General features: G+C 33.6%; 1 protein-coding gene across 2 annotated transcripts; it reads left to right on the top strand.

The window, feature by feature from the left end:
* The first annotated feature begins 5,075 nt into the window (after positions 1-5,075).
* LOC149193991 (uncharacterized) lies at positions 5,076-8,309 on the top strand. 2 transcript variants are annotated; one of them, XM_089404977.1, is made up of 2 exons: positions 5,076-6,229; positions 7,034-8,309. In XM_089404977.1, the coding sequence occupies exons 1-2, from the start codon at positions 5,128-5,130 to the stop codon at positions 8,104-8,106; spliced, it is 2,175 nt and encodes a 724-aa protein (XP_089261103.1). In that variant the 5' UTR covers positions 5,076-5,127; the 3' UTR covers positions 8,107-8,309. The 2 variants fall into 2 exon arrangements, with proteins under 2 accessions (XP_089261103.1, XP_089261104.1); XM_089404978.1 differs by having other exon boundaries at positions 5,076-8,309.
* Positions 8,310-14,854: the final 6,545 nt, after the last annotated feature.

Genomic DNA, 14,854 nt, shown 5'->3' with positions numbered 1-14,854 from the left:
ATTTTATTTACTATAAACCCTTTACCATCTGAATACTCTTACTCTCTATATATATATAGATAAAATAAATAAATAAAAAAAATATTAAATCGATATATACCAAGAGGAAAATTTAAAAAACAAAGCAAAAATCACAATTCTCTAATATTTATGTGTCCATCTTCCAGAAAGAGACCGTCGACGCTGCGTGACTATTTCCCTTCTGTCTTCCATCCTCCCCGTAGATATTTCAATCATGTTGTGGAAAATTACATAAACCAAGTACACAGAACCACCCTTAAAAATAAAAAATAAAAAAATTGAAAAAATTGTAATATTGATATATATGATATCACGACCATTTAAAAAACAAAACAAAAAATCACATTTCTTTAATATTTATGTATCCATCTTCCAGAAAGAGACCGTCAACGCTGCGCGACTATTTGGCTCGGGTCTTTCATCCTGCCGGTAGACTTTTCCATCATGTTGTGGGTCGTTTGGATTAGAAGTCTCCACAATTTTTTGGGTCGTTTGGATTAAATATAATATGATCAGATTCAATGGTGAACTATCAGTCAAATCCCAAATAGAATTCAGAAGTCTCCACAATTTTTGGGTCGTTTAGATTAGATATAATATGATAAGATTCAATGGTTTAAGGGACTCGAACTCCATATCTCAAGTTTTTTATAGAATAACTATTTTGCTATGAATTTTGGTCAAGAATTGTGAAGCCATGTTTCCTCAAACAGCTTGCTTAAATGGTTCATTTTTAGATTATTTGAAACAATAGGTCGCGCGAATGAAACAACGACCAAGGTATCTGTAAACTTTTGACTGTCTAGAACAAACAACAACCACTGTGTATGTAAACCCCCGACTCCATAGAGCGTTTAACAATAGCTACAGAGTTAAACCCCTTTGAAATAGGTGACACAACAAAACCTTAAACCCTGAACAACACTGTTAAGTGGAATAAAACAACCACAATATAAACCTTATTCCTTAATGAACGTGTGCAAACAAACTAACAAGGTTAACAAGTCAACAATGAGCTGTCCCGCGCCATCATCGTTGGAGCGCTTCGCCCACACCTAGACCCGAACAAAATAACACGGGACAAGACACACATCACAACAAACAAGCGCAAGTAAACAGGTAAAGGTGTTTAACTGCGGTTTTTAATTGCTGCCACTCACCACAACAGAGTAGTTTCCACTTGCGAAATTTGATGCATGTTGACCGCAGTAGTTTCCACTTACCATGCACCACTGTGAGCGACAGCAACATGCAATACATCACGCAAACAACAGAGTAGTTTCCACTTACCATGCACCACTGTGAGCGACAGCAACATGCAATACATCACGCAAACAACAGACAGAGAAACCACTTTTAAACGCGTTTCTCACGTCTTTGAAATAAGTGGCAGCTATCCATTTGACATTTGACAAAACTCTCCCTTTAAAGAACACCTTCGGAGTAATTGCTCATAATCTGTATACGACAAAACTCTCCCTTTAAAGAACAGTAGTTTCCACTTACCATGCACCACTGTGAGCGACAGCAAGATGGACTTTAATACAGACAGAAAAACCGGATTGGACTTTATCTTTGAAATAAGTGGCAGGTATCCATTTGACAAAACTCTCCCTTTAAAGAACACCTTCGGTGTAATTGCCTATAATCTGTATACAACTGATGAATCCTGCATATTGACTACTCAATCTCTATCGCTGTATGCAACTAGTCAATCTTGCGTATGAACTTTCCAACCGGATTGGACTTGTAACCAGTTTTTCACATCTTTGAAATAAGTGGCAGCTATCCATTTGACATTTGACAAAACTCTCCCTTTAAAGAACACCTTCGGAGTAATTGCTCATAATCTGTATACGACAAAACTCTCCCTTTAAAGAACAGTAGTTTCCACTTACCATGCACCACTGTGAGCGACAGCAAGATGGACTTTAATACAGACAGAAAAACCGGATTGGACTTTATCTTTGAAATAAGTGGCAGGTATCCATTTGAGAAAACTCTCCCTTTAAAGAACACCTTCGGTGTAATTGCCTACAATCTGTATACAACTGATGAATCCTGCATATTGACTACTCAATCTCTATCGCTGTATGCAACTAGTCAATCTTGCGTATGAACTTTCCAACCGGATTGGACTTGTAACCAGTTTTTCACATCTTTGAAATAAGTGGCAGCTATCCATTTGACATTTGACAAAACTCTCCCTTTAAAGAACACCTTCGGTGTAATTGCTCATAATCTGTATACGACTGATGAATCCTGCATCTTGACTACTCAATCTCTATCGCTGTATGCAACTAGTCAATCTTGCGTATGAACTTTCCAAACCAAGATTGACAAATCGCCATTAAAATTTATTGCGGTGAGGGAGTAAAACTAATTATATTTAGTTTATTATTTGTTTTTAGTAAGATTTTTATTAGTTTTTTAAGTGTTTTTTTGTGTAATTTTTTTTATAATAGTGTAGGAATCTATTGAAATTGATAGATAATTTTATACAATCGAAGTGTTTTAAAAAAATTTCAGGGTGCTGAATTTATATATAATAAATATAAATTTTCAGGGTGCCATGTTTCACCGCTCTTGTCATGCAAAAGATACAAATTCTTTCTGCACACTCTTTCTTGAGGATTATCCGTCATCCTATTTCTCATCTAAGATGGTGACATCAGAAAATTTTAGCCTTTCCCTCGATTGTGGCACTCAAATAAGCCGTTTGGCACTCAAATAAGTCTTTTCTTCATGTGATTGTGATGAGTTGAAGTTTTTGACATATATTGTTTTTTTTTCTAGTAACATGTTTTTCCCACATGGCAGTCCTAAATTTTTCAAACACCCAATTTGGACAATCTTGCCAATTAATTCTCCATTTGTTCATCCATTTGTCATTTTGCTTCGTCCAAGTCTTCTTCCTACACTTTAGCTCATCTGGGATCATCTTGGGCCAACCATGTGCCTCCATTCTTTCCACCTTTTTTAGATAACTTAGTAAACAATTATTGTTGAAGCCTACATCGTAAAGCCTTAGCTAGCAGAGTCTCATATGGAATCGTTGACTTGACTTTGAGGTTACTAATGATTAAGTGAATTCTTTCTAGTTGTATCCACTTGTGATTTGACATGCTGCTCCCCCAAATTTCACATCCATATAGGACAACTGAGGTAACCAACACTCCAAAAAGAGTTTTCTTGGTTCCACAGTCTCATAATTCTTCTTTCCTGCATTTGTTTCGAAGAAGGTAAGAAGCCCTCCAGCCCCCTTGGATCCTTTTAGTTATGCATGTCTCCCAACTGAGCCTATTGTGAAAAACAATTCCTATGTACTTGTACTCTTCCACTATCTCCAAGGCTTTTGCTTTTTCAGTTTCAAAAATAAGATAATGACTTTGGTTTTGCTAGTTCTTACTTGCATCCCAACCTCCTGATAGAAGAGCTCTAAGGCCTTCAAATGCTCTCTCAAACCATGGGCAAAATTTGCAATTAAGATGAGATCCCCAGCATACAAAAGTAGCTTCATCACATGCCCCGCTAGTTGAATACCCTCTCCACTGGTGTTGTTTAGCAATTCTTCTAGCTTATCAATATATAAACCAAATAGAGTAGGGGAAAGGAGACACCCCTGCTTGAGCCCAATGTCACTACCAAAGCATTCCAAAAAGTCCTCTTTAGTTCTGATTTTAGCACTAACTTTCTCATATAGTTTATGGACAACAACTCTATATTTATTTGGGATTCCAAGCTCTTCCATTCTTCTCCAAAGCTTATCCCTAGGAACAATGTCAAAAGTTCTTTTGAAATCAACAAATCAACAAAAGGCTTCCCCACCTTGAATGTCCCATACTTTTTCGATGAAGTGCCTAAGAGTGATGTAATGATTAATTGTAGAGTGCCTTGGCCTAAAACCAACCTTCCATTTTTCTCTTTTGCCTTATTTTTCTGCCCAACTTTTCAATCTACCCTCCATCATACTCCCAAACAATTTTCCAAGAAGAGGATTGACCATAATAATGCCATAATTAGAGGGATTATTAATGTCTCCACTTTTGTAAAGAGGGATAGCGACACTTGTTTTCCATGCAATTTGCCTTGCCTGATGTTATTGAAGATCCTTTTGATGATTGGGGCCAAGATCTCAACACCCCATTTTAAGAAATCTGCCTGTAACCCATCAATGTCTTGGGCTTTACTAGTCGCTAAATTTTTTATACCATGCTTGACATCCTCCACTGAAAATAACACACTGGTAGAGTTGATTATGGGGGGACTACTTTTCTCCTGATTTCTCTGGTAGAGAAGCTTTGCATATTCCAACCAATGAGTGTCTAAGATATTATTATGTATTTGTTTTCTCTTTTAATGTAGTTCCGCCAAAATCCTTTGGGGTTGTGTTTTCCCAAAAAGATTAATTCATTTCTTCTTGAAGTCACATAATTTTTTATTTTTTATTTTATTTTTCAGATTTTTATACTTTTTCCTACTCCTTTCCTTTAAAGAATGCTTACACTCTTCATCATACCAAAGATTAATTAGAAAGATGTTTAAAACCTTTTTCTTGAGCCGAAATCTTTAACACATCTTTCTTTCCAACTTTGTGGATTAGAAGAATCAACAAACTGCTGCCAATACATTTTATTTATGCATTGTCTTCTTTATTTTATGTATTGATTTTTTCCCACTAAAAGATATTTTTCTAAAACCGCACTTGATTTATAAGGATTCTTGCATTTGGATGCACAAATGCACTTTCTTGTGGGATTGTCCCACACTGAAATTTTATTGTATCTTTCGATTAAAATACAAGTTACAGTTATTATTAATTATTATTATGAGTTTTTAGGTCGCTTGCCATACAAGTCACAGATATCATTAATTACTTGCCCCATCTTTCATCTTATGGCGTGTCCCATCACTCGCATCCTAGTCAATACCGTGATTCGTCTATCTTTGCATTTACAGTTCCCTGAAAGTTGACCGGTACTCTGAGTCTTCGCTTTACTAGAGAAAAGTGAGAGATGGGAATTTATATATATGTGTTCATTATATATATATGCAGAGCGGTGAGTATTTCACAGCCCAGAGGATTTAGAAGGTCATTAGAGAAAAATGGATAAAGAAATTATGTCGATGATGCTTTTCTGCCTTGTGATGATGGGAACCACAGTATCTGCGGGTACTGTCTCTGCCTCACCTCTCACTTATTATTCCTCCCATATTCATCCACAATATGCTTCATACCACCATCATCATCGTCATCTCTATGAACGCATCCCCGGTGGAAGCACTTCTGTTTCTCTCCAACCCCATCTTTCTGTTTCTGTTTTGAAGCAAGTTGAAGGCAACCATCCTGCCCAAAGGCAGCTGTCTTATCGTTCCATGGATACAAGGGACGTGGAGGCTCTCCTATCCTTCCGGAAGGCTATCACATTCGATCCAACTGGATCGCTCTCCAACTGGACGCTTCAGAATTCCGATAAAGTGTGCTCCTGGTATGGCATTGCCTGCAGAAAGCGAGCTAAAAGGGTCGTCAGCATAATACTTCCTGAACTGGGATTGGAAGGTAGCCTCTCTGCCTCTCTTGCTAGCCTCTCCTTATTACGTACTTTGAATCTGTCTGGTAATAATTTAACAGGAAAAATTCCACCACAGTTCGGGCAGCTCAAAGCTCTGGGAATTCTTGATCTCAGCTTTAATCTGCTCCATGGTCTTATTCCAAAATCATTGTGTAATTGTACACATCTTCAATGGATCAAACTCTCAGTGAACAATTTGACAGGGATTATACCAACAGAATTTGGTCGTCTAAGCAATTTGAAACACCTCCGCTTGGCCAACAATAGTCTGAGTGGAAGCATTCCAGCCTCTCTGAGCAACTGCACGTCTCTCCAAGGGTTGTCCATTGGATATAACAATCTCAGTGGTACAATCCCTTCATTTCCGGGTCTTATCAGAAATTTATCATATCTTTACTTTGAAGGCAACGCACTCACTGGTTACATCCCCCCAACTCTGGGAAATTGTACTCAGATATGGTATATAGCCTTTTCCCACAACAGATTGAGCGGAAGAATTCCGGGTGAACTTGGGCGGTTGCGGAATTTAGAGTACCTTTATTTACAATCTAACAAGTTGGAGAATACTATTCCCGCTTCTCTGGGAAACTGCTCTGCTCTTCAGGTTTTATTTTTGGGGGACAATTTATTATCAGGTAGTATACCACCTCAGTTGGGAAATTTGAAAGAGCTTATTCAACTTTCAATTTATGGCCTCTGGAATACTACAGGGAATATTAATGGTTTTATACCTTCTGAAATAGGAAATTGCAGCAATCTTGTGTGGCTGGATCTAGTTTCCAACAAAATTCAAGGCAATATTCCTATGAGCATATTCCGGCTTCCCCTTGAAACCCTCAGTGTCGGTAGAAATAATCTCACAGGTAGAATACCCGAAGCAATTACCAATTTGACTAGCCTGACCTTTCTAAAACTTGATAGAAATTGGCTTACCGGTGGCATACCTGAAGCCATCTCCAAATTGAATCAGTTGACCCACCTAGATCTTGGTACAAACAATTTAACTGGTCACATACCTGAGGGCATTGTCAATTTGAGCAAGCTTGAAAACCTTTATCTTGATACGAACCACTTCATAGGTACAATTCCAAAAGCTATAGGAAAGCTTCAATTCCTCAAAAACTTGTTTATGGATTTAAACAATTTAAGTGGAAGTATTCCAGCTAGTATAGGCCAGCTGAATGTTCTCAGCCATTTAGCTATATTTGGTAACAATATTTCTGGGAACATCCCTGAAAGTATTCATGGTTTGGTTTGCATTCAGCAATTAGATCTATCAGAAAATCATCTGCAGGGACCAATTCCTGAAGGTATTGGTGAATGTGTGGCACTACAGCAATTGGATTTATCTCAAAACAAGTTGAATGGAACGATTCCTGCATCTCTGGGAAATTGCAAAAGCATGAAGGTTTTGATCCTAACAAGCAACTTTTTATCAGGCAGATTACCACCAACTTTAAATGAATGCACTTCTTTGCAGAAGTTGAAGGTGTCCGATAACTCACTCAGTGGAGATCTCAACATAGGGTTTCCAGTTTCAATGGAAGTTTTATCTGCTTATTCAAATAACTTCTCCGGAAATCTACCAGGATCTTTGGCCAATTGTACCAGACTTCAGTTGCTTGATCTCAGGAAAAATGCACTGAGAGGTGAGTTACCTGAGTATCTCGCATCTTTTCATGAGTTAAGAGTTTTAAGCATGGGTTATAATAACTTTTATGGTGATATTCCTCAATGGATTACCCAATTAATCAAGTTACAGGTGTTGGACCTATCCAACAATAATTTTAGTGGAAAAATGCCTTCTAATCTTGAAAGGCTTAAAGGATTCAAGATTCTTGCATCTTCCCAAGTGAGCAGTAATACCCTATATGATGATTTCAGGATTGTGATTAAAGGGTATGAATATACTCTGACATATGTGATGGAGACAAATACTATATTAGATTTGTCTAGCAATAATCTTGTTGGGCAAATACCTGAAAGCATAGGAAATCTGAGCAGCTTAAGGTTGCTAAATTTGTCAAGAAATAAGCTTGAAGGACAAATCAGTGCATCTCTTAGTCAGATATCTACATTGGAGGAATTAGACTTATGTAAAAATAAGTTGACAGGAAACCTTCCTCAAGAATTTTCTAAATTAACCAAATTGGCATCCTTAAATGTCTCATCTAATAGACTGTGTGGACCAATCCCCAAAGGCGGGCAGTGGGATACTTTTAGTCCAAGTTCATTTGAAGATAATGACTGTTTGTGTGGTTATGATACTTTACACGCCTGCAAGGAAAAAGAAATACAACCAAAAGGAGCAGTGAAAGATTACAGCATTGGTAAAGGTAGAAAATGGTTAAATCATGTGAACAAAGTTGTTTCATTAATTGCAGTCGGATTGGGAGTGGGGATTGGGTTTATTGCAGTTGTAAGTGTGATAATAATATGGGATAAGGCCAAAAATTGGGTAATGCCACCGCCAACAAAACCATTTTTCGGTGAATATCGATTCCCTACCTGAACAAATAAATAAAGCACTGTAACAGGACCGGTAGTTATAAATATACTACCGATGATATGCTACCTGAACAAATAAATAAAGCACTGTAACAGGACCGGTAGTTATAAATATACTACCGATGATATGGATGACCAGATCGCATATGCTTTTACAGTTTGTAACAGATTTTGAATATTTTTATATATCCAGAAATTTCAATGGAAGATATATTTGATTTGACATTTTCATTAGTTTCACATAGTGCCCAGTCATTTTAATTTCCGAGCGACAAACTTTAATACATCAATATCTGTTTTTTATTATTATACAAATTCATGAAATGATTTCATGAACATACACAGCATTATCATCTTTCATTTATTGTCATGAAATGAAAATAATTATGTTATAATAATAATATTATTATTATTTATGTAAATTTTATATTAAAGTAGAATATTTCAATATTGTATAGTTATTTTCAATAATATATAAATAAAAAATAAAATATTTAGATATTATATATTATTGATTATATTGGTGTTTATTTTAGAATAAGGTTTTCACAATTTTAATTTAATTATAATAATTATTAGATAGCTGTAGAGATTTAATGTCTATAAAATATTTTAGAATACTTTTAATAATATTCACAAATCAAAAGCTTAAATTTATTTCGAAAGTAGTTTTTTTTGTGTGTTTTTAGTTAAATTAATTAATTAAAAAAAATGGCATATGAACAAGTGTCATATGCAAAGAATTATAGTTTTTTGTGCATGCAGTATTGGTAGGGCATAGCATTGGCCTATAACATTGTAACAAAATGTATTTACACATTAAGAATCTCTATGATAAAATAGGATTCAAGCTCCATGATTAAGAATCTTTCTTAATGCAAACTTATGTGATTCATAACTTATAAAGAACTTTTTTTGAGGTAAATCACATTGAAATTCTTCAAGTCAACCAGTATCAAAGCACTTAATGTGGTTCATCATTACGACTAAGCTCAACCACATTAAGTGGTTCCAAACATGTAGACCTAAAAAATTTGGGTTTAACATATATATTAGTTCTTTTAATCATAATCATAATAATAATAAGTTATAATTTAGTTAGGTAGTCAATAAGTGAGATTTTTTGAAAATTTATGGTTTATTTTCTGATTTAATTTGTTTAGAATTCTAGAGGTATTTATTGAAAGTTTATTTTCTGATCTAATTTGTTTAGAATCTGAAAGGGATTTATTGAAAGTTTCTGGTTTATTTTCTGATCTAATTTGTTTAGAATTTTAGAAGGATTCATTGAAATCACAAGTTTGACCGGTGAACTCTTTTTAATCAAAGTGGCTTAAAGTTTTTGAGGGTGTTGAATCCATAAATGCAATAAAAAACTTGATTAAACAACAAAAAAATATCAAAATTTCAACATTTTTTAAACTTCTATAATTTTTTTGGTTTTAATAATTTGAAATTTATTTTAAAATAAATCTATCTTTAAATAAAATTAAATCTATATGATACTTATAATTTTAATTTCAAATTATAAAATTATTTTACATTATTATAATTTATTTTAATAATAATCAATTTAATTATTTAAAAATTTATTGATTTATTTTAAATTAAGATAGATACTTTTAACATACTTTTAACTAATATATATTTATAAAGTTTATTAAAAAAATAATAAGCTAATATTTTCTCCAATAGTCTTAAATCACATATTTATAAGTCACGTGTTAAACTTTAGTTTCATGAAGTATATAAGTTGATTTTACTAAAATGGATGGCCAGTAAGGATGAAAATGTATGTATTTATATGTGTGGGGTATATGGTTTATTTTAATATTTTTTTTTATAAATAATTTGATTTTTTTTTTTTAAATAATGTTGAATTAATTATTTAATTTATAACTTTTATTTATGAAATAATCTGTATATGTATTTATTTTAATTTAGTTTATTTAAATATGTTATAATTTTATTTTAATAATGATTTTCTCGTTAGAATTAAGTGATTTTTATTTTATTTTTTAAAATTTGCAGGTGAGAGTATTTAAATCATTTTTTAATGGTGGAAATTGATTGAATTTTTTAAGAAACTTTGAAGTATACAAAATTATGAAACTTAATAACTATGATTTGGATTTCCAAAAATTTCTACTAGATTCCATGAAAAATAATCAAAATCATCTAAATTTCTACTGAGTTCCATGAAAAATAATCAAAGTCATCAAAATTTCCACCATATTTTAATAAGATCATACTCCAAAATTTTAAACTTATTATATTTACATATCAAAAATATTTTATAATCTTTTCTCATATTTATATGTTCTAAATTTACTAATAAAAAATAAAAAATTTTCTCATCCATATTTTTATAACAAAAATTTATAACTATTTAAAATATTAATTTTATAAAATTTAATTAACTAATAAAAATCCATAACGCTTAATAAAATAATAAAAATATTACAACTACATAATAAAAATATAAATTACCTCTATCATGATCACACAATATTATAGAATTCTTCGTAATAAAATTTCAATCTATCACAATAATTGCTATCGTTGGTCAATGAAATAGATCTATCTTTGTGCTCTTCGTAAGGCACTCTTTTTTAGTAACTTTGGTGGTCTTTATAAAAATGATAAAAAGTAAGAGCTCAAATATGTTTGATGCAGTCTTTACTTTATCACCCAGAGATTTTAACTATCTTAAAAAATTGACAATATCATTCTAACACTTGAGCACTAAACTTGAATCACCAAAAAAAACTCTAACTTCTTAACATTTTCCTCCCAAACATATTTTAGTAAAAATTTGAATGTCTTTAACATTGGAAAAATATTAGAATCTATACCTCCAGCATTGTTTTCATCTTGATTCAGCGGCTTTAGGAAAATTAGATGCTTTTGGTATTTTTTAATGTGGCCCTTAACTTCAACCATGAAAAAAAACTTTGGTCCATGGTTAACTACAAATCCAATTACCACATCTCTGATATAGAGATATATATAAATAGATGCATACATTATATATAATTAAAGACAAATCATTTTTTTTTCTTATTTCATTTAAATTAAAAAAATATATATTACCTATATGTTTTGAAAGAAATATATATTATCTATATGTTCTGTAACATTTAAATTGATATGTCGCCTTCTATAATAAAAGAGATGAACTTATAAAATAGCCTAAAATCAAAAGAGAGCTTGAAAGCCACAACTCTATTTATACATAGTCCTAAAATAGAGCTAAATAGGAGTATTCCTTTTCAAAAATTGGTATTAATTATAAGAGTGGGTGCACAAAGTTACTTCTTGAAAGTGTTGCAATAGAAATGTATATTTGCTGTAAATTTTAGGAATACCTACTCAATCTAAGAATGCATATATATTCCTATTTGAATTGCTTTCGTCCTAGTAAAACCTCCACATTGTCCCTCGATTTTTCCTTCCAAATAAATTTTAATCTATTTGAAATAACACACATGCATTAAAAATGCACATAAATGTTTAACATGTACCATTCCTTTATCTAAAACTAGATAAAAATCATGACTTATTTTCCACTCATTATTCCTAACATGCACCTTTCCCTTTTTAATCTTTTCTCCAAACATGCATACAAATTTTCTTATTGATTCAACTTGATCCAGCTAAGAAAAGCATGAACAAGGTTCACATTGCTAGTATTCAACTTTTGATCATAGAGGAGGTCTCATTTTTATGTAGGTTTTATTGCAAATACCTTTTTCATATTTGTTAGAGTATATTTGTAAATCTATTTTGTGATTCTTTAAATGTAGTGTTTCTTTTATATAAAGGAGTAAAACCCTAATATGAACCTAAACACTAATCCCTAGCCATACCCATAAGGTTGACACTTGAAAACCAATCAATGTTGGGATGAAATTAAAACCTTGATTGATGAACATAGACATACTATATGGTCATCTCATGTTTCATTGGCTATTTCACTAAACACCATTGTTGTTTCCAATTTCCATGCCCATGGCCAATTTTCCAATATCTTTGAATATATGGCTAAGATAACAGAAAACTACTCAACATGAATGAGTAACGAAGAAGCGAATTTTTTTCATAATACCATAGTGATGATTGTTCGAGTGTTCATTAACCCTAAATCCAACCAACCCTCTAATTTCAAAAATAAGTGTATTCGTATGGAACGATGCATAGTCTAGTTATTTGTAAAAATGTAGATGGATAAGTGGTTCATGGCATTCGATAAAATTCCATACAATAATAAGGAGGTTCCATTATATTTTATGCATAAATTATGTGTCAATTTTATTTTGGATCAACGTATCAATTAGTTTGAAATTAGTGAATTCTATAGGGTTAGCCCTAACATTGATCATGATTAAAAAAGGCCAAGCATAACACATTGAGAAGGATCCCCTTTTCTAAGCATATTCCTATCCACCCCCTTATAAACCACCTCAACTTGACAATATTTGTGCAACTAGTATTATGATAACCATCTTGACATATAATGTAATTTGACATAGCGTATTTGTCATAGCATCCCATCAACATCCATATATATTGATCTGTAAACTACCATGGATATTCCACTGGACAACGCCTCACGACAGATCTCATAATATTATATTTGAAAATCTGAGATTCTACACTATTACAGTTTTATTTAATTTCTAGATCCGTAAAATTAACTGTAATTAGTGCATGCATGTAAAAGTAAATCAAGCAGAAAAGTAGAGAATGAAAAAATAATCTCAAACACACATAATACACAAGATATGCTCTCTGAGAAACCCTTTTGAGAGAAAACCCAGGTGGAAGGTGAGGTCGCTTCGCTCTCTTTCTCTGTTTGGAAATATGGTTGCGGATACAAAGAAGTAATGCCTATGGCCTGTGGGCTACTACAATGCACAAATTATCTCTGTGTGCTCTACCTCGTATCTCTCCTAGCTATCTTTACTCAACTATGGAACAAAATACTCTCGAAAGAATGAAATAACTCTTCCTCCTAGTGGCCCGGTTATAACACCGCCCGATAGACTACTAGTGGTTAAGTTTGACTACATCAACTCTTAACTAGAGTTACAAAATATAATATTCTAGAGTATTTTACATAAAAAAACACGTGGCTAGCCCATTTTCCATGAATAATGGGGGTTGACATGGCATCCTCCCAAACAATAGGTTTGAAAACAGGAAGGTCAACTTCTGGGTGGCATAACTTTTGCATACAGACTCTGTAGAAATTCTCACCGTAGATTAACCTGATTATGCAATAGACTAAAGCACAATACTTAATCTAATTCTACAATCAAACTTGCAGAAGCTGAATCAATTTGAGCAAGATCAAATAGAACACATATAACAGAGAAGAATAATCAATACACATGAAACACAAAAGAATACTCTAGGGAAAGCCTCACCTAAAAATCCCGCTATCTATATTATCATACAAGTGGAAATATCTCAGGATTACACAAATCTTTAGCTCTCACAGCTATCCAGCTCTCAGTACAATCCCTCTCACTGCTCATAGACAGACTAGACAACTCATATGCCTTTCCCTCTGCCCTCCAAGCCTCCTATTTCCTTGTGTTGTTTTCCCTGGGTGTTCTAGCTATAACCTTGTCTGACACTGATCTCACACACTACTCCAACACACTATAAAACTGCGCAAATCTCAAGGAATGAATTCCTTCTGCATGCAAGAGATTTTCTTATAGGAAAATTCTTGTAACTGATAGTACATTGTCCCTGCCTTTAATCTCAACTGGGCCTTTGTCTGAACTGACATGCATGAGTTACTTATGAGAGAATGTTCAATTATCTAGAGTACACTAGTTTCATGCACGCATGCATTAACTCACTGAACTCACAATTATTTCCACAAACTGTTTGGAACTAATTTAACTAGACTTAACTCAGTTAACTGAGCTAACTAATTACAACTCATCCTTATCTCCTTAATTAAGGGATAACTTCCTCAATCAAAGGGATAAATGTTGCATGACTTCACAAAGACTTCATGTTTGAATTTCTCCAACTAATTAACTCAAGATGAATTAATTAATTATTTTTCAAACAGCTAGTGAGACTAAATTCGAATTTTGATTCTCAATTTTAATTCAAGGACAAATTAAAATTGGAATATTCTTGTTGCCACATTTCAACACTCCCTCTCAACAAGAAAGGGATTATCTGCCACCCCGATCCTATCTCTATGGAACTCGAATTTACAATTTGAAAATGCCTTAGTCAAAATGTCAACATATTGCTCCTCGGTCGAAATATACTGCAACAACATGATCCTCCCCGCCACACAGTCTCCGAGCTGATGATACTGAATGTCGATGTGCTTGGACCTGTCATGAAATACTGGATTCTCAGAGAGTTTGATACAACTCTGATTATCACAATAGATCATAGTTGGATCCATCCTCTGTTCAAACAAACCAACTAGAATTTTCCGTATCCAAATGGCCTTACATGCTGCATGACTTGCAGCCATGTATTTAGCCTCTGTTGAGTTGAGTGCCACTGACCTCTATTTGCTGCTGTACTAAGAAACTGCAGCTGACCCAAGGTTGAAAATTCCTCCTGATGTGCTCTTCCGATCTGATGGACTCCCTGCCCAATCTGCATCTATGAAGCCCTGTAGCTTCACTCCCTCTATCCGTCTGTACCATAATCCATACTGAGATGTGCCTCTGAGGTATCTCAAAACATGCTTAGCTGCCTTTCAAAAC

This window comes from Pinus tabuliformis, chromosome 2_2 (assembly GCF_031772625.1).
Source record: "Pinus tabuliformis cultivar Carrire ecotype Pingquan chromosome 2_2, CPIR1, whole genome shotgun sequence".
Lineage (NCBI taxonomy): Eukaryota > Viridiplantae > Streptophyta > Pinopsida > Pinales > Pinaceae > Pinus > Pinus tabuliformis.
This window is presented reverse-complemented; position numbering and strand designations above follow the sequence as displayed.